The sequence below is a fragment of the Numenius arquata genome, chromosome 2 (genome assembly GCF_964106895.1).
Source record: "Numenius arquata chromosome 2, bNumArq3.hap1.1, whole genome shotgun sequence".
Classification (NCBI taxonomy): Eukaryota; Metazoa; Chordata; class Aves; order Charadriiformes; family Scolopacidae; genus Numenius; species Numenius arquata.
The window spans coordinates 34,563,345-34,588,801 of record NC_133577.1 but is presented as its reverse complement, the minus strand read 5'-3'; the positions used below and the strand labels follow the sequence as shown (position 1 = coordinate 34,588,801).

At 35.8% G+C, this 25,457-nt stretch overlaps 1 protein-coding gene across 1 annotated transcript in view; it reads left to right on the top strand.

Annotated features, from left to right (window-relative positions):
• The window catches only part of KIF6 (kinesin family member 6), a 174,103-nt gene that overhangs the window by 89,156 nt on the left and 59,490 nt on the right, over positions 1-25,457 (top strand). Inside the window, exon 14 of the mRNA XM_074161912.1 lies at positions 24,720-24,822. Coding sequence (XP_074018013.1) covers positions 24,720-24,822 — 103 coding nt within the window. The remainder of the gene's footprint in view (positions 1-24,719; positions 24,823-25,457) is intronic.

The window sequence follows — 25,457 nt, the reverse complement described above, 5'->3', positions numbered from 1 at the left end:
CATGGAAAAACTGGCTGCTTGTGGCCTGGATGAGCATACGATCCGCTGGATAAAGAACTGGCTGGCTGGATGGTCTCAAAGAGTGGTGGTCAATGGAGTTAAATCCAACTGGTGGCCGGTCACAAGTGGTGTTCCTTAGGGCTCAGTGTTGGGACCATTTCTATTTAATATCTTTATCGATGATCTTGATAAGGACATAGAGCATATCATCAGTAAGTTTGCAGATGACACCAAGTTAAGCAGGAGTGTTGATCTGCATGAGGATAGGGAGGCTTTACAGAGAGACTTGGATAGATTGGATTGATGGGCCAATGTTAACGCTCTGAGCTTCAACAAGGCCAAGTGCAAGGTCCTGCACTTGGGCCACAACAACCCCATGCATCTCTACAGGCTTGGGGAAGTGTGGCTGGAAAGCTGCCTGGCAGAAAAGGACCTGGGGTTTCTAATTGACAAGTGGCTGAATATGAGCCAGCAGTGTGCCCAGGTGGCCAAGAAAGCCAACGGCATCCTGGCTTGTATTAGAAATAGTGTGACCAGCAGAAGTAGGGAGGTGATTGTCCCCCTGTACTCGGCACTGGTGAGGCCACGCCTTGAGTATTGTGTCCAGTTTTGGGCACCTCAATACAAGAGAGATATCTAGCTGCTGGAGTGAGTGCAGAGGAGGGCAACGAAGCTGGTGAAGGGCCTGGAAAACAAATCATATGAAGAGCGACTGAGGGAGCTGGGACTGTTTAGTTTGAGGAAGAGGAGATCGAGGGGTGACCTCACCACTCTCTACAACTACTTGAAAGGACATTGTAGAGAGGTTGGTGCTGGTCTCTTCTCACAGGTAATTAGTGATATAACGAGAGGGAATGGCTTCAAGCTCCAACAGGGTAGGTTTAGACTGGACGTTAAGAAACAATTTTTCACAGAAAGAGTGGTCAGACCCTGGAACAGGCTGCCCAGGGAGGTGGTTGAGTCACCATCCCTGAATGTGTTTAAGAGTCATTTAGATGCGGTGTTTGGGGGATATGGTGTAGGGGAGAACTTTGTAGAGTAGGGTTGGTGGTTGAACTCGATGATCCCAAGGGTCTTTTCCAACCTGAATGATTCTATGATTCTGTGATCAATTTATCATGCTGGAACTAACAATAAAGGTGCCCAAAAATCTGAATGGAGAGATTAACTTCTTTAATATTTTAATTTAGGTTTGCACACTATTTTAGGAAAACACTGTCTCTCTTTTGCTTTTTCCTCAACCAAAATCACACCATTTTCTCTGTATTTATGTGTCAATATAGAGAATACAAAGACAGTCTGATTTATCACATCAGTAGTTTAAGATTATTAAATATTTGACTTTAAAAATTTTCACTGTAGAAGTGAGACTAATATCTTGGCATCCTTTAGAGTATGTATATATCTGATTTGTGCTCTACTTAAAGTAAAGGCAAACTCATGCAGGATTTTTTAATGAAGAGCTGGAGCATTTCAACTGTAATGCTATCTTCTCTTTACATTGGTTAATACTTTCTAGCAGTATGTTTAGCTCACATTTTTAGTCTTGTTTTTTTCCTTTTCCATTTATGAGAATCCAGTGATCATTTCAAAAAGAAAATACTTGCAAGCTATATCATATGAAATCCATATAAAACTAGATGCATCTAAAATTTCAAAGGGATATAAAAATAAAGTTTGAAGTGGGAACTTTAATTCTCTCTCAAAATCACTGTCTTTAAAACAATGAAGTTAATATGCAGCTAACATTTTATAATACAGAAGAGATTATCCAGGATGTTTCCAAGTGACAAAGTGATAAAAATCTTTTCTTGAAAAGAAGATTTTTCTTTTTGAAAGGTTCTGTGTATCTGTTTTTGCCAAGAATAAAATAAGTGTATTTTCCAGTCCTTGTTTATGATGTATTTCCTTCCAGAGGACAGGCAGTAAGAGAACATGCCCTAAGGTATTATTTGTGGCTTTGTGTTAATTCTGATTGATAAGTTTTCCCATGTGTTCTCCAAATATGTATGTCTATTTTCAGGAGATCTCATTAAAGCCCTTTATATTTAAATTGCCTTAACAGCTTGGGTAACTTTTTTATACTTTCTTTTCCTTTTCTTAAGAATTTCTAAACCTTCTTTTGTAGTAGACACAGCAGAGAGAAAGCTGTGCTGTGCTCGGGAATTGTTTTGGGGTTTTTTCATATGAAGTCCTTATCACTTCTGACTGCTAAACTGCTGAAATATTTCATTTTTTTTCTGAGGTTTGTATTCCTGAAATAAATTAAAAAAAAAAAAATATGGTAGCAGTACCTCAAAATAGTCATGGATGTTGTAAGGACATGTTCCTGTGCCACTCCCAAAACAGACAGCAGCACCCCTTCTTGGGCAGAAAAGTAGTGGAAATAGCTGTATCTGTTCCAAAGTCAGATACTGCACGGAAGGTATAAAACCCCAACATGGACTGGTATTTGATAATTTGTGGTTCAGTTTGCTTTCTTGTTCATGTCTATTACTTAGTGTTTAGCTGAAGTGCTAAAGCACAAGATTTAATATTTCTTCCAAATTTTAGTTGCTATGATAATTCTATATATGTATGTGGCCAATCCCCTTCTGGTTTCTGAAGAGCCATAAACATATTTAAAACTATAAGTACTTTGACATTTATAACTAAATCTTTTACACACTCGTTTTCTGGGCACAACAACTTCTGTCCTGTCGAGGTCTGATGTTCAAAACATCAACGTGGCTTAGAGGATAGCACAAGATATCTTATCTCCCACTCTTGTGGGTAGTCTAGAGTTTGGGGGCAGAGCCTATAAAGCCAAGAAGGTTAGTCAGGGAAAGGATAAGCGCTTAGAAAGTGAATAGGTCCAAGTCAATCAGAAGACTCATTGTATCATTGCATGACCAAGCAGAAGTTATTGTCAGGGCTTCTGTAAACCACTAATACTGTTTTAGTCTCTGAGGCAGTGGGTATAAGGATGTTGTTATTTCCCTATGATGTCAGTTGGACCTAATCACATATTAAACATTCATTTAATATTTTGATACTTTGTGGATTAGAACTTTCGTGCATTTATCCTTACTGTTTTAAGAGGCAAGGTCAAGTCAAAAGGATCTCTTTGCTGTGCCTAACTTCCCTCATGAATCATTACAGGTTGCTCTCATGTGTTTTTCCTAGGTATGTCTTTGCATGAATTTAAGATTAAATAAAGCTGGATATAAAAACTTAAGATCTTTTTCAGAGTGAAAAAGCCCTAATACACGTTTCTGAACTTTCTAAATACTTATAGAATGGATTTTAGTTAGAACAGTATATTGGAATATGTCCTGTTTGGTTTTGATTAAAAATTTTGACAGATGCTTCTTTGAGATTTAAATGATAATTAATGTAACCATTTCAATTCAGATAATTATTATGCAGCATTATGGGAACAGTGGGAAGAACTGCTCAGAGTACCACTGTTGAAGAGGAAGTTTTCCTGTAGTTTGTAATACAACTTCGTAGGTTTTTAGACTCCAAGCTCATTTGAGTACACACTATAAATAAGCATGTTTTAATCTGTGACTGACAAGCAATGAACCAGTAGTGCTTTTTTCAACTAAAGAATTTTGCTACACTGTTCCATGCATTTGTTGCCCTAGGTTTGATTCCTAACAGCAGTGCTCTATAGAGCTACAGCTTTAAACCATTTAGAAACTGAATTGGGTGTAAAAAGGCACTGCTTGTCTGTTAAATAGAAGTGGTCTCTACATATATGTGATAGGCACAGTTCTACAGTGTTGTGGTTTAACCCCAGCTGGCAGCTACAACAATGCAGCTGCTCGCTCAATCCTCCCCTGGTGGAATGGGGGAGAGAGTCAGAAGAGTAAAAGTGAGGAAAAGCTCATGGGTTGAGAAAAAGACAGTTTAATAAGTGAAGCAAAAGCTGCGCACCTAAGCAAAACAAAACAAAGAGTTCATTCAGTGCTTCCCATGGGCAGGCCCGTGTTCAGCCATTTCCAGGAAAGCAAGGCTCCATCATCCATAACAGTTACTTGGCAAGACAAAATGCTGTAACTCTGAACTTCCCCCTGTTCCTTCTTCCCCCAGCTTTATATACTGAGCATGACATCACATAGTATATCCCTTTGGTCAGTTTCAGTCAGCTGGCCTGGCTGTGTCTCCTCCCAACTTATTGTGCCCTTCCAGTCTCCTCGCTGGTAGGGCAGTATGAGGAGCGGAAAAGGCCTTGACTGCTTAGCAGCAACCGAAACCATTAGTGTTTTACCAACACTATTTTCATCCCAAATCCAGACCACAGCACTTTAGCAGCTGCTAGTAAGAAAGACAACTCTATCCCAGCTGAAACCATGACATACTGCATTCCTTCTTTGCAGATATTTCTGAAATGAAGCTCTTGGCCTAGAAATGTCCGTCATTTGCAACCTGCCTCCTTCAGTAACATGGCTAGAAGTTGCATCTCTTACAAAAGGGAAGATCTGTGGTCAGCCCATTGTTTCAGAAGTGTGTTCTCTGTTGACCTCCTCCTGAGGTGCTCCAGAGCTTTCTAGTACTAGCTTCCTACACTGTTCCAAGTCTGCTTTTTTCCAGATTTTAGAAGGAAGGAATAAATTGAAGACTGCCAACTATGAGAGGAGATGCATGGTTCTATATTCCTATAAGTGTACTTGATAGCTGTAGTTTTTAATATTAAATCATTGAATTTATAATTAGATGAAAAAAGCTTGGGTAAATTGGGTCTTGTCTTGGTCTTCTGAGTAACTCTAATGCTGCGTTTTAAGTTTCTGTGATAATGTCTAAAGCAGTGGAGGGGAATTCAAAAAAAGGAAAAAGTGAAAAAGACGATAGCCCTTTTATTTTCTCTCTCACACACTGTTTCTGGTCTTTTTTTATTCAAATGTCAGGAATCTGTTAGATCTGTTTGGTGGAATACATTAAGAGACCATGTGCTGGTTACAAATAGCAAATGTGTTCCTGAATACTATATTTTGTCTTTCTTGTGAAAATCTGTGGCTGCCAGGAAGCTGTAGTATGAATGGACAGTGGCAGTAATTGATATTACAATAGTTTTGGTGCCTCACACTTTATCTAAAAACAGTGGGAGAAGAAAATCGATGTGGAAGGGATTAAGAGGGAAGGGCAAGGGTGGATTGGAGTTATTTTTGATAAATGGGGTGGAAAGGAACAGAGAGATGTGTGGCTTGGGATATATTCCTGATGAAGTTGGGAATGAGATGAGGAACAAGAGAGACCATAGGTTGGAGGGAAGCAAGATCTGAGTTACTAGGGAACAAAATGGGAAGCCAAGAGAATTATTGAATGGAAAATGGCTATAGAGAAAAGACAGTAATATGTGTTTTCAAATGACATGTACAATAAAACAAAAACAGGAGTTGGGAAGTGACTGCATCTCTTCCTTTATTTGGCTGTTACCCCAGAAAAAGAACTGAACACTCGAAGACAGGGGTCTGAGCTGGAGCTTTGTTAAATGTGAGGGGCTGTAGAAAGAAGAGTTACAATTTTACACTGCTGCAGATTTAATTGCCGTCCCTTAGGCAAAATTTTCAGTCTTTAAGATAAACAGGTTGGTCTGGAGTCAAAGCAGCCAGATGAACAGCAGGTTACTTTTTACTTTATAGATACTTTTAATCTCCTTGTTTAGAACAATTATGCTGTTGCAGTCAAAGACTTAATTTTGTCATAAAGGAGATTGTGGAGGCCAAGGCCTGGTGAAACACCTGTTCAAAAAGCCCAACAAAATAAGATTCAGTCATTGACAGCCTGTTCACTTCATCTGACGAGTATCATGTATTTGATGCTTTTCTGCTATAGCAGCCCAGGTGTTTGTTATAGATGCTTTCCCATGAATTTTTCCTTTTCTGTCTGCTACTGAATGAGGCATAAATAGTGTCAATGCCAAATATAACAATGCCTATGTTATGCCATGTTCCAATCAATGGCGTCTTTGCAGACTTTTCATAAGTTACTTTTTACAATAAGTTCACATGCTAGGCCATAGAGAGAGAAGAGAGGAAAAACAGCAAAATACCAAAAATGGAATAATATCAGTTCATGGATGAAGTAGTCGGTGTGTTTGTTGTTTGGAACCTGTTTGATGCTATTTTTCCTGACAAATGTAAAATTGAATTTATTATTATTGGGCTGTAATATTTTGAGCAGTCAAATATATAATGCTGGCATACAGTTCTGGGGCTAAATTGAGTTTTTGTGTGGCTGAATGGAATGCCCATCTTGGTTAGATTGAAAAATATCATAAGGCTTTTTTTACCCAAGCATTTCTGCCAAGTGCGTACAGGAAGTGGCTTTGGCAGTTGTATCCAAACAAGTAACTTCATTTCCTGGAATCTGCTTTTTTTGCAAAATGTGGACTTTAGGAAAGAAAGTGTAAAGAGGGATGTTAAGGGGTAGAGGAAAGATCACCCCTAAAAGCCTCTGAAAAGAAGTTTGCCTGAATTATCAAACTCAACTTTTTCTAGATATAGTCACAACAGCATCATGTAATTTATTTTTGCAAAATGATAGTTTCTTTATCTAATAAAAATAATATTAAAAATCTGTTGAGCATAACTACATAATTACTGAAAGTATTGTCTTTACTATGGTCCATTTCACAGTGGTCCATTTTGTCTGGAAAAAGGAGACAGCGTTTAGTGTTTATTGGCAAGGCAGCCATAAAAAGCTGCTATTTACTGCCATAAAAAGCAAAAAATGGAAAGACAATATAAGCTATCAGGTATAATTTTTGGTTAAAAAGGAGACATGAGTTGGTGTAATATTAAACGTATTGTGCTAAAAAGATGAAAATTTTATCTGGCTGGTCAGGTGCTATTTTTTATGCTATTGCAAATTCATCTTTTTCTGCTCTAACTTGCTGGGTTTGAGTCACACTTTATTTTTTTCCTTCTCTTTCTACTCTCTTAAGGTTACTATCCTGACTATTTCAATAACAGTGCCTGCGACCTTCCTCAGAGTGCTAAATAGTGCCATATAAATAATATTGCAAAAGCCTAGGGTTTTGAGAGAAAAGTAAATACTTAGAAGGAATTTTAGTGTCAGAAAAAATACTACAAAGTTCACAGATAATGGAGAAATCAGAATATACCTTTTAATAATAGATTTAGTTGGGTACTAACAGAAAGATGATATATGAAACAAGTTAGTATAACTGTTGCTTTTGGTAGAATTTTTTTCAAGTCATTAAAGTTTCTTTTAGTGGATCAAGAGACAGGAAAAATGCTTTGGAAGCAGTTCAGTGCAATAATTAATGCACCAGTAAAGGTAAGGGAACATTTTGTATACCTTTCCCAAAAGGCAAAGACTGTGCTTGCTATGTCATTAATGGCAGCTGCTGTAACTTTGTTTTGGGGTGGAAGCTTTGCCTTTCCCTTTTTATTTTTGACACTTCTTTTGATATTTTATTCTTCCTGTAATCATCTATTTTTTTTCTTCTGTAATGTTCACTTCTTCATTGCTTATGCAGAGAAAGTTCCGAGAGTTGTTTTGTTTGCAGTTGTGCCCACTCACTATTTTTGCCAGTCTTGTTACTCCTAAAGAAATGAAACTTCTTCTTAATAAGAATGTTTCCTGAATAGTGTATGAGCTTCTGTTAACATTTGCCTTTGTATATTTCTGATTTTTCGCTGTATACTTGCGATAAAGTATATTGTCTGACTGAGGTTGTTAGCTGGCTTGGATTCTTATTTTTGTTGTTTGTCATATTTTTACTTCATGTTCACTATTGCTTGCATGCTTCTACTGCTGTGTGGATTTAAATTATAAATAAAACAATTCAGCTTTCCATTGCATTATAGAGGCAATAAGTTGCATTAAATAAGATCCCAGACTGAAATGCAAGGCATCTGTTTTTTATTTCAGTCTTTATTATTTACTAAGTTTGTGAACTTACACAAGTGACCTCATCTCTCTGAACCAGTTTCCTCAACAGTTTCCTCAACTGTAAAATAAATGAGTGGCTTATCTTTCTTGATCACTTTGAGATTTCATGTTCAAAGGCCATCTTTGTGCAAAATCTAAGTGCAAAGTCTTGTTTTTCGAACATTGAGGAGCAGATGAAATGATTTGTGAAAGTAAGACAGCGAATTAGAAGCAGAAGCCAATATCAAACCTTGGAAGTCTCGACTCTTCATTTTCAGTCAGCATAACTGTTGCAACAGAGTTCTTGAAATTTCTTCTTTATTGATAGCAAATTTGTTTGGGAAGCTTTGTTGAAAATTTAGTTTATGTTGGCTACTTAAAATTCTATGCAAGCATGGGTGAACATTTATATTTATATTATGTTATATTTCATGCAAAGCCATCTCTACTTGCTCAGTAAAAGAAAGCAGAATAAAGCATTCAGAGCTAGCTGGGAAAGTTCTGAGTGTTAAAGTGATAGGATTCCTAATAAAAAATGCATTCTTCTGCAGTACCTCCCCACTTTGATCACTGCCTTTTATTTATGCCATACCCAGCTTTAGCTCTGGGAAGAAATAGTTCTAAATATTTCAGAAATTTACTTTAATCTTTAATTGTACAGAGAGATAATGACATCAGTTTTAATAATGGCCAGTATTTGGAAACAGGAGGAAAATGTCTCAGTTTTATATCAGGAACATTAAAACAACTTTACATAAGGGAATATTAGAAGAAAAAGTCGGAGTTCCAGGCAGACATCCTTTTGATTTTCAGCAGGTTTATTTAATTAACTAAAGCCTTAGAGCTCATGGCTCTAAGATAGAGCACATTTAATATTGAAGTAAGCTTGTATGACAAGGAATTTCCATAATATATTGTCCCATTTTGATCTTAAGAAAAACAAGCAGTTTAAAGCCATCAAATAAACATAGTGTACTTGGCATTCAGGAAGAATTATGCTACTTTTCTAGTGATAGTCACTTATTTCAACAGATTTCCAAAGGGAAAAACCACTCAATTCTATGTCTTGATGTAAGCAGATTTAGAGCTACAGAGGTTATTGGTGCAAAAATTATCCTTTCATCCTTTGCTGCAAATAAATCATGTAGTTCAGTTGCTTACAAATTTTGGTTGAAAGGGAATTGAAAGAAGTAGCTTTTCACAGTGGGAATTCTGCCAATAAGAAATGGAATTTCACTCAAATACTTTACATTACATGATTTTAATTTTTTAAGTTAAGTTCTCTAACACAGGTACTGAGACCATTGAATTTTCAACAGAAAACCTCTGTCATATGATGAGTCAGAGAGAATCAACAGGGGAGTCTTGCCTCTGTGAGCAATCAGTTTTGCCTTTAATATCACTGGGACAAGAATGTCTTCAGTTTTGATTAACTGTGAGTTTTACAAATCACAGAAACAGAAGACAATAATTAAGATGCAGAAGAACCCAGATTGCTTGACATTTATTTTTTTTCTCAATTTTAATACAATAGACACGTATTAGGCATCATAAGAATAATTCCTTTTCTCTTTTTATGTACTGTGGAGACTATAGTCACGATAACTAAAGCTGATAATAAATTAATAGGAGCGAACTCTGTAGAGAACATTTTAAAATTATGTGAAATGTGTTGCATCTTATTGTGCGGTTGTATAACTGTTTTATAAAAGAAAAATAATTTGCATTTTAAATAATGAAGGTTCCCTTCTAATATTAGAGGGTTGGTTTTTATCACTTGTTCATTGTCAGGAAGGACAAAGATTTTGCATCTTCATGCTTATCCATGTGTACATGTACCTATGTGAGCTGTCTCTGATTTCCATGAGTGTACTCGGGGGAAAAAAATGCCAGTGCATGTTTATTTGCAGGATCAGGAACATAGTTTCTAAATTAATTTACTTTCTAACTCTACTGTTGACGATGATAAAAAAAATGTGTAATTGTGTAGTGTAGATATCCATCTAATAGTACATGATCTGTGACTACTATAATCTTTGGTACGCTCACAGAGTTTAAAGGATAATATATATTTCTATAAATAGTCATCCTCCCGAAAGATAAATAGTCAAGAAATTGCTGAAGATGCACTGACAGGTTTCTGGAAGACAAACATTCTGTGAATTATTATAAGCAAGTAGATGTTGCCAAATCCTAGGCTTTATTTTACCACACTGCAGTATCATATTGCTCTCTGACTTTTATTTCATGGGGAATGGTTGCTGCACATAAAGACAAGGAATTATTATTTTGCTGAATGTGGATATTTATTGTTAGGGCAGAAGGACTTACTGTTAATGGGATAGACTACACCAACCCATAACTACAGGGTAGAAGGCACTTCCTGCCTCTAGGGACAATTTAAGATAGAAACTTGATCAAAAAGTTGAATTCATTTTACCATGGTGAGGTTTCAGGGATCAAATTTGGAGTTAATATGTACACTTTTGTTTCAAAATTATATTTTTAAACGCTGACATGATTTTTTCTAATGTTTTCTCTGAGGACAGAAAATAATGTGAATAGCACAGATCTTTTGATCAAATTAGAGCAGCAATTGTATGGTCTTAGCTGTCTCTGCTTATTCATTCTCCCTTTGGTAACGCAGAGAAGTTCATTCTCTGCAGTGGATCTGCCCTCAAAGAATCTTAATCATTATCTTATCTTAATCACTATCTTAATCATTTCAGTGGCCCAATATCCATCATGTGATTTCACCTGCAGACTGTGGAAGAGTGGGAATAAATTGTACAGTAATTTTACAGTCCTCATAGCTTTTTGACTCTGAGCTCAAAATATGAAAGTTTGTTATTATTAAGTAGTAGCTCTTTATTAAAGTGCATGTAGATATAGTTAAAAAAAAAAAAAAAATCAGCTTTTTGCAGCAGCAATAGTGTAAGCAGTGTTCAAGGCCACTGTCAACCCTGTGCCTCTTCTGATGTGTTGTGTTCCTGATGTATGTGGCCTGAGGTTATCAGGCAGAGAATTACTTTTTAATGAATATGTTCCTCTTTTGTTCCCCTTTGTTCCTTCTTGGCTCTGGGAGCAGTACTGTAGTTAAACATAAAAATTGTTCCTCATTCATCATCCTGGAGTGGGTGTACCACACCCCCAAAATGGATATGCAACGAGGAAAAGGTCCAGGTGAATCCTGGATTGAAGGGAAGAGGCTTTGAGATCTTGTAGCACTGTGTAGTAAAGAATAATCCATTTTTGGCTATTTGAAGATGACATGACTGGCAGTGGGGAGCTCTCACATTCAGTATCGTTCATTTAAGACCTAGAGATATCTATATATTTGAGTGGATATTTTCACAATAATATTGGAAATTAAAGATTGTATTTCAGGTGAGGTTTTTCGTTTGTTTGTTTTGTGTAATATGAATTCTTTTATCTCTTTTTTTTTTTTTTTTTTTTTTAATGACACACTTCAAAATGCATAGCAGTGAAGTTTGGGAAAATGACAGAAATTGCACCAATGGTGAATTGAAACTAAGTTTCCAAGCTCATGAAGTGACAGTACTAATTGGGAAACTTAACATTCCTGGTTTAAATTACAACTTCAATTTAAAATGTAGAGTTTTAAGTATTGCTTCTAAATCGGATGGGTTGTTAGAATTCTCTTGGTTGTTTTTTTCCAAATGTTTCTTGTTCTTCTGTGAGGAGTGCCTGTGCCAAGAGGAATAAACAAGGATATTTGCTTGAATTCCAGAAATATTTCTGTAATATTAATGAAATTTCTCAAGCACTTTCTGTTTCCTTCAAGCCATGTAAACTAGAGACACCACAAAAACATAATTGTTACGACATATTACTTTTAGTCTTGAGATAAGCAATGAGGATTTTGCTTGCATCATTTTGTGTTCACACGTTTGTCCTTATACATAAGAAGTACCAAATTTATCACAAATGTTTTTAAAGGCCTTTAGCTGATACATAGGACTGGGTGGTGCAATACTAACTTTCATTGATCCTGATAACACTTTAGCCCAACTTCCATCCTCCTTCACTCAAACATGCGTAAACATTTAAGTGTTGGGGGTTTTTTTCATTAACTCAGTTTTTGAACTGCACTGAAGCAGGAAGTTACACATTTTGAGTGTTCAATTTATTATACATCAACACTAAGAAAATAATACATCCACATAGTTAACCTTTTGCAGTTGTCCTGTGGCTTTACAATGACAATTTTTAAACTCTGTTGTGAAATTGCAGAACAGAAGTATCGTCATACCTAAAGTAACTAAAAGGGGGAGTGGGGAGGTGGTATCAGTGAATACAATAAGATGATAGGAACTCTGTTGTCACAATAGGAACTCAGAAGTAGGTATTGGGTAACAATAATTAAAGCCTTACTGATTTATAACCAGAAAGAAAAATCACCTCACAAGGGCTTAGCTGTCATAGAGTTTGTTGTCATTTATTTTTTTGACAGTAAAAGCAGTATTTCCATTCAGTATGCATGATTGTTTCTCTGCTTAAGTTGATATACTAGTAGAGTTTGATTGCATTTTTATTAAAATGCAACTTTTCAAAGTTGTCTGTAAACCAGTTCTAATAAAAGCTACAGACCTATCTTAGAATTTCTTGACCCTGAGCTGTATTGGAAGAATGGCAAAAGTAGCATATAGCTGAAGTTTGTGTCTCTACCATGCAGTCCCACTTATGTCTAACACATGGCTCCTTCTCACCAGCCTTCCTTGAGGTTATTGTAGATACAGCGCCTCTTCCAGTGGAGGTTACTGCCCCTTGTTGTCCATACTTACCAGACTTTGTGCTTCTGTCCTATCCACCTATCTGGGCTTTACTAGATTAGCAAAGACTTACTATTTAAAATAAATTGATAAATTTTGACTGAAACCAGTGAGGGAGTACTCATATGAACAATTCTGCTAGCCAATGAATGATGAGATGAATGGCTGGAAAGTTTTATCAGAACCTTTTCTTCCGTGAAATCACAAAAGCAAAATTCTTCAGCAATCACAAAACAAAAGTGATATATGTCCATGCTTGGAGTTCCCATGTAGCAAGGATATTTTTATGCATTAAAAAAGTTACGACAAATAATAGAGGGGTTTGTGGTTTTTTTGTTTTGGTTTGGGGTTATTTGTGGTGGTACAGATCTCCAAAAGGATCATTTTGCAAGAAGGACTACATGATTTTGTGGATTACAGTAGGCAAAATGAGATGAAATCAAATCCCACTAACTGAGAAGTCATGAGTTTAGGGTCTAAAGAAAGAGCTGTTGCTTATCTGTTCAATTAACAACTTGTGGGTAAGATCTCATTCAGAATGTTGTGTTTACATTGAAGCACTTTGAATTAAATAAAGAAACCAAACTGAGTCAACAGCTGAAAAGAAAGCCTTTGTAAGAAAATGGAAGTGTTGTTTTAGAACTGGAAGTCAAACCTTTACTTTTTTTAATGAAAGTTGCAGGGAAATGTAACTATGAATTATGAAACCATTTGGAGTAAATATCAAGCAGAGAGAAATTACATGTGGTAAACAATAGTAGTGATTATAAAATATCAAGTTGATGTGAAGTGGTAATGAGTACTATGAGACAATAAATTAGAAGGTTTATATCCTTCACAGGTGGAAAATTCAGAAGCAGCTTTCTAAGCAGGATAATGGAAGTGAGAAATTAAATAATTTTGTTGTGTTATAAAATCATAAAAAGAATCGTAAGGTAGGAAAGAAATGATTGTGAAGTTAGAAAGTAGCCTGTGGATATGAAAATTTTAGAGCTCAGCTTGCTGTTGTCTCTGAGATGATGTTGAAGATTTGATTACCATTTCTTCATCGTGATTGTTACATTGATCTTATCCTATTTCATTTGTTGGAATCCTTGATGGAGTGGCAGTGCCCCTTGGTGAAGACATGCTGACTACTTATGATGATTTTCTTGTCCGTCATGTGCCTGGAAATGGTTTCCAGGATTAGTTGTTCCATCACCTTTCCAGAGATTGAGGTGACACTGACTGGCCTAGTTCCCTGGGTCCTCCTTGCCTTTCTTAAAGATAGGAGTGATGTTTACTTTAGTCTTTGGACACTTCTCACAGTCATCTTGATTGATCAAACAATATCAAGAATGGCCTCATAATAAGATCACCCAGCTCCCTCAGCATTCAGGGGTTCATCCCATCAGGGCCCGTGGACTTACGTAAGTCCTGTTTGCTGAAGTATTCCCTGACCTGATCCTCTTCCATGAAGGGTGTGTCTTCCTTAATGCAGACTTCCTCCCTGGGGTAACTGAAGGCTGGTCTTCCTAGTAAAGACTGAGGCAAAGGCAGCGTTCAGTACTCCAGCCTTTTCCAGGTCCTGTGTAACTGGTTCCCCCACCTCATTCAGCAGGGGACCTGCATTTTCCCTAGCCTTCCTTTTGTCACCTATGTACTTACAGAAGTCCTTCTTCTTGTCTTTGACATTAAGCCATTTTTTTCCATGTGGCACTTCACGTAGCCTGATACAAGAATGCAGCAAACATAAGATCAGTACATATATGTTTAATATACAGCCCACGTACAATCAATATGAATATCCAGTGCCACTGGGAACAACCAATGGCTTCAGTCTTGGCAGGCAAAAGAATTTTAATAAAACCAAAGGGAAGATACCTCATTCTTTGCTTCTTCCTACAAAATGAAATTACTGGGGATGGAAATGATCTATTACTTTCTTTTTAACAGTTTTCAGCAGCATTGCAAAAGGTCTTGATATAAGTGCATTTTGGTATCCTAAAAATTTGATCAGCTGTTTAGATATTTTTAGTCACAAAACTGTTTATTACTTAAAATCTATAGTTAAAATCTTTTACATTTTGATTAATTTATCAGTATTTCCATAGAGCCAGGATTTCTCCTGTTGCAAACAACGATTGCTAATGGCTGTAACTCAAAACCGTGTGAACTTCAGTAAACTTTCTATGGTACATTAAGAATGTTCAAGTTAAAATTTGTCTTTCTGCTGAAAAAATCTGTTTACTATTCTTAGAATAGTAAAAGGAAATAGTATGCATGTGTTGCGTAATTTTGTTCTTAAAAATGTAATGTGCATGCTATTTGTCATTATTATCACCAAAATGTATTTGAATCCTAAACTATTTGTTCTACTTTATCCTATTTTTAGTGAGTGGTATTATTTTGGTAAAACTAACTTTAAAAAGCTATAATTTACATTTTTAATAAAACATTTTTGATAGAGGCATCCATCAAAATCTTTTATTAAAAATGTAAATTATAGCTTTATTTAAACCTCCTGAGTCTCCTAGTCTATGTTAACACTGATTCAGAAGGCAAGTACGCTTATACTTTCGTTTGGCAAAAGCAGTTTAAAAGGATTTATATAGCATTGAGAATCTTTTCTCTGTGTTTTTTGTTTTTCTTTTTTTTTTTTTTTACGGTGTACAAAGATTTAGTATTTCCTTTACAATTGAATCCTTCAAGATAGATTTTATTATTTTTTTCATTCAAAATAAAATAGATGTGGTCAAAAGAGGTATAAAAAGAGATAGAAAGCCTTTAACAGCTGAGGAAAGTCCAAATAATGAGCTGAAGTTTTAGCTAAAGTTAGCTAAAAAGTTTAGAAGAATAATTTGATAAAGTTTTGAAATGCTGAAGTGAAAATTCGGGAAAGAAGTTGGACAATTTGTTTTTATGTGTAAGTCCAGGTCCCTTTATCTCCTCCTTTTCTACTTTGTCTCCTATTTCAAAATGACTACAGATAAAAATTAAAAAATATTTGTATTAGAGATACTGGTAGTAACTGTGCTCTTTCTGCATGCACTGCCAACTACTTTGGCGTGCTAAAATGCACCCTTTGTGTAACACAAGAGGTACAATGTGCTTAATTCTATAGAGAATTCAACAACTTACAGTTATGGTAGGTGTTTAAGAGCATGCAGGCACCTGAGAAAAGTTACGCAAGTGTTCTCTAAACTTCTGCTGTTGTATGTGCACAGGAATTCCATTTTGACTACGCTGAACTGGAGATTATATGTCTAGAAGTCCTCTAGAAGTCCTAGAAGATTAGTTAAAACTTCTGAAGGCTCAATTTTATGTGTATATTTAGAGTACATTTAATATATATTGACTGCTTTGACTACTCTTATTTAAAACATCACCAATGACATGAGAAAGGGAGGATGCTCTCTGTAATGTAGCAGTTACAAGACTTGTTCAGGAAGGGAGAAAATAATTCTTCAGTAGCTGAGTGCTTGAAATTTAGTGTGGTCATTGCTGAGGATAACATGCCTAATTACATTTCAAAGTCTAGAATTAATACACAACAGTCTACCATGTTCATTCTCAGAGGGAAACTCCAATATAGCTTCAGCAGAGCAAGAATCAAAGTTCATTCTTTTATGAAGAAGTTTCAGTCATTTCTTAATTGCTAATTTTCAGCTGCCAAACGGCATAAGAAATGGAATTGGTAAAGCTCATTCATTTTGAATGTAAATACATACCAAATTTTAAAATTAGTTAATCTAGGTTGTTGACTGGTGAGAAGAGGTAGCTTATGATGGAGTGTATCTCATAGTTTCTTGTCTCAACTCTCTACCTCAGCATACCCTATTCTTTTGGTGCTGGAATTCCAGCTGGAAAAAAAAAAACAAAAACAACAACAACAAACAAAAAAACCAAACCTATTTCTCATGATACAGCTCCAGCACTCCTGTAGTTTATAGCCTGAAATATTAAGATAGCTCCAAGCTGGTGCTAATTGATGGTGTATCCACTATAGACATTTTCTTCTTTTCTACCTAAAATGTAGTGCATACAGAGTTCTAGTTCAGAAAACCTCAGTATCTTAATAAAGAATAAAGTTAAAATGTAATATGAAATTAAAAGTACAGTAAGTTTCCAAAACCAGATTGATGTTTATAACAAGTCATTTTTCCTCTGCTAAACTGCGCGGAAAATGAAATATGCCTCTTTTGTGGGTTATGGTGTTACCGGCAAGATTGGTGGTGGAGACGATTCTCCAGGCACCAAAAATACATCCAGATCTCTACAGATGTCCTTAAGAAAAACCTTCACTTGTATTTGGTCCAAGCTGTCATGACTCCATTGATGTAGGTTGTCATTTGGTAGAGCTCTTAAAATATTCTTATTCCACCATTCAGAGTCATTTTTCTAAAACTGAGGAATGATGGGATGGGATATCAAGAGTATTCTATCTTTTTAAAAAAAATTTAGATCAAGTTGAAAAAGGCAGACAAGTTTTTGAACATAGAAGTCCTTTTTCAGGTTTAAAACAGAGGCAGCAAATGTTGCTACTGCAACACAGCAAATACAGGGAGGATGTCAAAACATATCCATTTAATTTGCTATTACTCAGTCTTAACTGAAACCTTCATCTTAAGCAGAGGAGTCTAAAGTTGATAAGTGACTCAAGTGCCTAATGTATTGGCCTTTTCTTATACTTCATAAAGTTTTTACAACTGCATCAACTCTTGAAGTAAACAGATTTAGACTCCTACAGTGAGAGGGAAATGCATAGTTTATTTCTAATATCCAGTGTTTAATGTAAACTGCACAATGCAGTATAAGATATGTTCCATTTTATGAGAAGTTATCCGAAATGTGTGATTCCAGTGTAGGCAAAAGTGAATCTTATTTATTTAGAAGTGACAGCACCGTTGGGTGGGTCTCCTAAAGTTCTTGTGGGTTTGACTCCATATTTTCCTTTGTATCCAGCCCCTGAGCTTCTGCCAAGCCTACCATGCTTCATTTCAGGCTCTCTCTTTGTACCTACTAATTAAGGACTTTCAATGTGTGTATGTATTATATGACCCAATATGATCTCACAGGCAGCTTTAAAGAAGTAAATGGTTGCAAATAGTAGCTAAAAATTTTTTTCTCTTTTGAGACATTCAAGCTGTCATACATGAAATGTAAAATATTGCTGCAGTAATATTGGTATCAAAACATGAGAAAAATTTAGTTGTCTCAATAGATATACTACTTCGTTCCTCACTGCTGATATCTGCAAGCTTTTTGTTCATGCTAAGTAGCGTCTAACTGCGCCCTTGGCTCCTCTGCTCCCACTTTGAATTTGATAACTCTGCTGCCCATTTGGTCTTTAAAGAAAATATAAAAGCATAATTAGGTAACATAAAAGTAGGCACACTGAAAATCATTAATGCTAGCGTAGATATTCTACAGCATCTTGAAGCCATGCCATGTAATTTGAGAAATTATTAGAATCCGTAACTAACAGAAACACAATCATACCAAAATGGTCCTGTTAACTGAGTCTAACACAACCTGGGAAAATAGATGCTCTATCAGGTCAAGGTGATGACAGTATATTAAGTTGCTATTAACAGTTTTCTTTTATCCAGTAATTCTCACTAGCATTGAGCTTTGCAACTTTTGACAGGTAAAGAAACTAATTTTCCAGAAGAGGAAAATGAGAGAAAGAGATTTCAATAGTTTCAATCTTTTCACACTGAGATCACCTTAAGGTTCAATCTGATATCAAACTTACCACATGTCAGTAAGGAGCTGAAAACTGCATTTCTGACTGCCATTAGGCATTAAAGTTCAAGGGGCTTTTGTTGCACAAGTAGAGCTATTAAAAACATACAGCTGAGTTAATATGAAAAATATTTTTCTTACCTGTACTGTTACCTGAGATTTCTTAAAATAACGAAACTGAAGAAAGTCAACATGATTAAATTCAGCTATCATATCCCATTTGGAATTTTGTTGTTCTGTGGTCTTGGACAATATTAAAATAGTCAATTTCATCTTGTTTTAAATTAAGTTTATCGTTCATTTAACTTTTGTTTTTGAAATACACTTCAATATTTGCCTTATTATTCCTGCAGAGGAATATTAATTAATGTAAAAAACTACTCCTAATGGGATTCTTGTATGTGGTTGAGTTTAGGGTTGTTTTTGGAAGCATTCCAGTTGAAATTTATAAAAATTGACTGTTACAAGGTTGGTCTTGTATGTAACATTTCATTTTTATTCTTTTATTTAGTAATCTTAAAGCAATCCTGGTTTTAGTGATTATGTCTCCTCTAACAATATTCATTGCAGTAGAGGTGGTACTTGTCTTTGATTTGTGTCCGACAGCTCCTGTACAAGTTTATTCTTTTCTGTTAGGCATTTGCAGTGTTTAATTTAGTGGTGATTTCTCTTCTGTTTATAAATTATTTCAGCATATATGGGATATTTTTTCTTGTCAATCCATTTATTTTTATGTGGGTAAAGTTATGCCTAGGTAAATGACCTGTTCACCAATTAACTAAAGGATTTGCACAGTAGAAACTTTCACTTGTGGAGTGCAGTCTGACTTGCCTAGGCCAATGTTCACTACCACAATAAACATGCTCATAATCTCAAGAAACTGTTCATTTTACCCCCTTCCTCCCCATAAATAAACCAAGAAACTCCAGAGTCAGAGAAATTAAATTATGCCAACGTTTTAGTTACTTCATTGAGTCTGAATATTCTTGTTTTCTTTTGAGGCTTTTAACTTTCCCAAAGACTATGTTTTGTAGTTCAACAATGCAGGGGTACCATGAGCAACCTTGTTTTATGTCTTTCCTATTTTTGAATTGTAGTCTAATGAAGGTAACCATATGTAATACACATGCTTTTCATGAAGAATTTAGCTGAGCAGTGGAGAAATATTTGTTGTATATTGGTTTTGGGTTTATTTTCCTATTTTTAAGTATTTATTCTTTGTTGATTCATTATTCCCAAGCTCTGTTACATCTACTTTTTTCCATTCTGAACAGATGGCTATGATATCTTGAGGAATCCTGGTAAAGACGTAATGAATTCTGCTTACATGCAAGCACTTCTAATACTAAAAACTTGTCTTTAGTTTCATTTGGAAGTGTCCACAGATCCCTTTTTTGTATTTGAGAATAAGTGGAAATACATATAGTATGAACAGGTTGACAGTCTTGGTAAGCGTGAAGATTCACGATTCGCACTAGCTGCCATCCTGAAATTCTACACACAACCCTCACTTGAGTGAGAGCTTTTCTTGAGCCAAGGGGACTTCTTGCTCCTGTTGATTTCAATGGAAAAGTTGGTAATTCTTGTCCAATAGAGCACTTAGTAGGAATGCAAAGACAAAGTCTTCTGCTGTGGAAATGTAGTTTCTGCAAAACAGATATGTGGGCAGATATGTGGACAGATGCCTTTTTCATTAGAATACATGATCTGAACAGCTATTCCCAAGAGTTTGCTTTTGTTAACAGTCTTAATGTTCCTCCCTCAGACCAGCTCAACTTGCAACCTTAATTCTTCTCTCCTGGAGAGTTGTTTCCAATTCTTTTTACAGGTTAAACTGGAAGCCTCAAGCATGAGGGCTGCTGGGAACCCCTTTGGAGCTCTCGTACCAGGACCAAAATCTAGTTAGAAAGTAGGGTTGTGAGGAGACACTGTGATACTGCTTTCTGACAGAGAAAATATCAATTTCATGCTATTATTTGACAGATTTTTCCAGACTTAACTGAAGAGCAATGTAAATATTTTCTGTGGGTTTCACGCATTAAACTTAATGAGGGTCTTCTCCCTCTGAGCAATAAACCCTTTTTCAACAAACAAACAAACCAAGAAAATGGCAGTGGAAATGCCATTTCCAGTTTCAGCACGCTTGAAATCTTTATGAAAAAACACTAAAATGAAGTCCTTGAAATTTGTCCAGTGTTTATAAACTGGAATTGCTAAAGCAAGCTACAGTAGGATTTGTGGGTGTTGGATACATTTAAAAATCAACATGGTCATTTAAATATGTACAACTATGTTTGATCACTTGTGGTAACAAAATAAGGTCTAAGTTTATACACTTGCATGCTCTTACCTACTCAGATATAGTCCTTGAGTAATCCCAGTGGATACTATTTAACTTAAAAATAGTATTCAGCCCTATAATTTCTCTGGCAGTTGAACACCCAGTGCCATACTATACCTTACATGTTCCTTTAACTTATTTTCCTAATTAAAGTTTGTGAGGCACTAAACAGTTGTTGTTTAGGATGGCTGTAAATAGCATTTGTATCTGTAGCAGCATAGAATAAGTGATCTCTAAATTAGTTAGTGATAGAATAGGGTGCATAATATCTGCCAGGGGCTTTGCTGATATGCAGGCTTCTACCTGCTGTAGGCATACAACTGAGTCATGAAAATGCTTTCATCTTTTCACATTATCTTAAAAAGTAATCAGCCACATCCAAACGCCTTATTACATTTTTGCTCAGTGTATTTTGAATTATTACTGATTTCAAGAGTTTAGCACGTTATCAATACCACAGCAAGCCTTGTATTTCTTGGTCATTTCAGATCTTGTTGCTCTAGTTCAGAGCTTGGGAGCCGTCATTCTCTTTCTGCTTTCTGACTTACCCAAGTTCAGTGGGAGAGCTGTAATTTGCACGTTTCACAAGAGGAGCCTATTGAACCAAAACTTTTTGTTTGATGTAAAAGTTGGTGGAGTGCACTGGATAGGAGCACAGACTGAAATCAAACCTTCGTTGAGAACATTCTTAAACATTTAAATTCAGGATGTGGATCAAACCTGAGTTTTCCCAAAATTTCACTGTTTGAATTTGCTGTAAATAATGATGGGTTTGCTGTAAATTTCACAGCATATTTGTGAGTGTTTCAATATTAAAACCAATTTACACAAACTAACAGGAAAGGTATAATTAAAATTAAATTGATACAATATTTATCACTTTTTAACACAACCCTGTCCACTGGGGTTTTGTGAATGTGATTGCAGGATTTTATGCTTTTTCCAATGATCTGAATTATTTTTATGGTAATGATTATTCCAGTTCACATTGTAATGACTTGATGACATGTGTTTCCTGGTTCTCATCCTGTAGGATATGATGATTCTTCCTTAGATAAGAATTTTCAAATATTTATTTTGTAACACTGTGCCACAGTATTAAAGAAGAGGAGAGATTGATCTGTAAGGGTAAAAGAAATTATTTTCTACAAGTCTAACAGTTTTAGCTGAACTGTTCAACTACCTTGCCAAAAAAAGTGTTATCATCAATCATTTCTTCTCTCAATTCTGCTTTTATTCATGTCATATTTGTATTCCTATACATACAAGTTTCAATTTACAGCTAGAGGAAAACAGAAATTCAATAGCACCTTGCTTTAAAAGAACATAGCTTATTTGTTTGAATTAGGCCCAAGAGAAACAGCATGCCAGCCATGTTAGTGCACCTTTGCACTTGGAGGCCATTATAGATAATTTAAGGAAATGTTAATAGCATAATTGAAGGTACATCATCCATGGAGAAGGAATAATCTTCATTAATGAGTAGAATGAAGACACAGACACTCCCTTAAGCTTGCAGTGTTTCTTGCAGTCTTTTACTAGTGCTAATGTTACTGTATTCCTTTATTATCATCCTAAATGTCTCTGTCATCACCCACAGGCTGCAACATTCTTTGTAGCTTTTTTATGCTCATATTATGCTGAGGTACAATCTTAATGGTCCTTTTTAAGCCCCTTTCCTTAGATACCATTTTCAGAATGTTATTGTTTACTACTTCATATATTTCTGTATTTTCTTAAAACGGGCTGTATAAACCCAAAAATTTCCCCTTCCTAAGAGTTCTGGGGATCTATTTTTGTGTGCGTTGTTTGGCTGCACAAATCTGCTGCCTCGTAATGTAGTGCTAGAAAATGATTATCAGATTACCTTTAATTTTGGTTGATGCATTTCTGTCAGGCATAAGCGATAATCACTGTAATAGTTTTGTTTTCCAAACTTACTTCTACTGTTTTTACTTCTTCTTTCAAGGGCAGCACATTGCCAGAAGGGTTAAATACTTTACATTGCAGAGTTACATATGAGTAAGGGTGTTTCATTGTTTATTTTAGGCACAGCCATGAATTTCATCCAGGCTGTCTGCACTTAATGCAAACTTTTTCTGCAACAAAAGCAATTCTAGAGGGTCAATTCAGGCTGCATATTAAAATTAGTGCCAGTGATGGGATGAATGTCCTGTAAAATTCTGCTTGCAAAGCTGCCTGTTTTTCTTCAAGGCAAGCATGAAACATGAACATTATATTCTCAGGTCATCATCACAGAAAAATATATTTTCCTAAATCCTCTTGCTCCTTTGGATCACAGAGCAATAAAGACTGCACTGTATCTTTCTTTGATTTTCTTATTCAAAAAGGGTGGAGCATTTCTTCATTCTTTGCCATTCAAACATTCCTGGTGGTTTTATTTTCAACTCAAAATTTTTAAATTAGTAACAGATGTGCTGATTCTTTTGACTGAAACAGAGGGCAAATTTTTCTACTATATTTTGAATAAAGTTTTTTAAACTTTTACTGATTATTGAACCCTGAGTGCTAGTTTTTCTTACCAGCCTTCACTGTAAAAAGTATTGTGCACCACAGAAATCTCACTGAAGTCAGTGGGGAGTACTTCTGATATTATAAGTATGATGAGGGACAGCAGAACATATTTGGAGTAACTATAAAATATAGCTTATGGAGCTAGACCCCAGTAAGGTGTAGCATCCCAGTGTTGCATATCCCAAACTGTTTCGCTGTTTTGTTAATGTGTCATCCCCACTTACTCTAAAATTTCAAAGCAGGTAGCCTGGAAGATAATTGATATACGTGCACACATATGTTATTGGTAATGCTGATCCATTGGCGCAAAACATATAGAAAACTCTTGCGCAGCAGAACTCCCAGGAAACTTTAGCTCTTGTGCACAATGGATTTGGGGAGTCTCAATAGCTCTGAAGCAGGAAGGAAGGAAAGAAGAGAGACTCTAGAGGGGAAAAAAACCCTAAGGATTATCAAATTACAATTTAAGGAATGTCATTTTGAGGTTTAACTTCAAACCATGAGGTTGAATTAAAGGTGGAGCTATTTTGCATTTCTCACAGTTTTAGAGCGAAATTCCTTGCCCTTTCCACTTCTGAACTCTCTTCATTACTGTGATTTATTTAAGTGCAAGTCTCATCCTTTCTCCTTGGTTATTTATTGACATACATGTACTTGTGATAACACAGATGCTGGTGTAATCTTTCATTCTCCTTAAGCGTTTGAATTGTTTTGTTAATGATAATATAGATGCATGATTTCTTACTTGGATCTGTAGATCATCTAGCACTGAGAACTGATAAATAATACAGACTGTAATGCCTTTCTGTAGTGATTTTTTTAACAGATTTGGAGGCCAAATAGATCTTGACCTTCTGGCACACAAAAGGAAACAAACATCATGTTGAAAATGTAAAAGGCAGGAACAAACCTTTTTTGTAGGTGTAATACCTGCTTCATTTAAAAGGGGATGAAAAACATTTACTAAGAGGGATGAAACATACATAATTAAAAGAAGCCTGAATTTTTTTCTTCCAAGAATACTGATAATATTCAAGGTATGTTTAGGGGCCAATAAGAAACACGGATGAAAGAAATAGAGGCAGATCGCAGTTTGCTCTTGTGAAAATACCTCTGCCGCACACTTAAGAATATTTCACATATTTTAAATCTTTGAAGTTTTACTTATGAACATTTTAAGTTGTCTTGAGAAATTATATAGCCCAAACATTCAGACTTCAGAAAAATGAAGTGAAACTAAATTGATTTGTCAGATAAGAGAAATCTTTTGTCTAAAATGGTTTCCCATTGGTGGAACACTGATCTTGAGCTTCTGGGTGCTTTAAGACCCCTGGGCTGACTTACTGTATTTGTCTAAATAGGAGTTAAATAAATGCAAAATGTCTGTCCTTTAATGACTCTAAAGTAGTTCCTTTTTTTTTTTCCTTTTCTTGGGGCAGGAGGAATGATGTCACTTGGATGTCAGGAAGCTTTTGAAGTTTTCAAGCGGGAGCATGCTGATAGTATAACTATTGAGGACAACAAACAGCTTTTAAAACAGAGGTGAGTGTCACAGCAAGATACAGCTGGAGGCAGACATCTAAGGGTTCATTATGACTCTGGGTAGGAACGGGTAATTTTACGCCAGACATCCCAGGCTTCTATTGAGATCTTGGTACAGAAACTTTGCCATTTCTTACTGGGGATATTTTGTATTCAGAAGGCAATGAGTGGGTAACAGAATATGCTACTTGCATAAATATGAAAGTAGCATGAGTAATCTTAGTGCATCTTTCCTCCAGTTTTATTCATCTTATCTTCATAGCCATGCTGAAGCAATGTGGTAAATGGCATTCATGATCATGAATTATCTGGAGGAAGTAGGATCCATGTGACTGAATCAGTTACTGCAATTTCCATTGTCAAAAATACTTTACTGGCTTCAGCACTGAGTTGGACAGTAAGCTAGGAGATGTTTAACATATGCTTTTGTCTGTTGTTCCTAACTTGTTTGCCAAGCGATTTTAGCTTCTCTCTGCCAATTTTGCCCTCAAAACCAGAAATAATACTTTCCTCCTCTACATTTATTGTCCATGCTGGCAAAACACTTCAAAATCTTCCAGTGAAGATGGTGAGAATGGCAAAACATTGAAAACATGAATTTTCATAAAGTGGATTTTAAACATCTCAGAAATTAA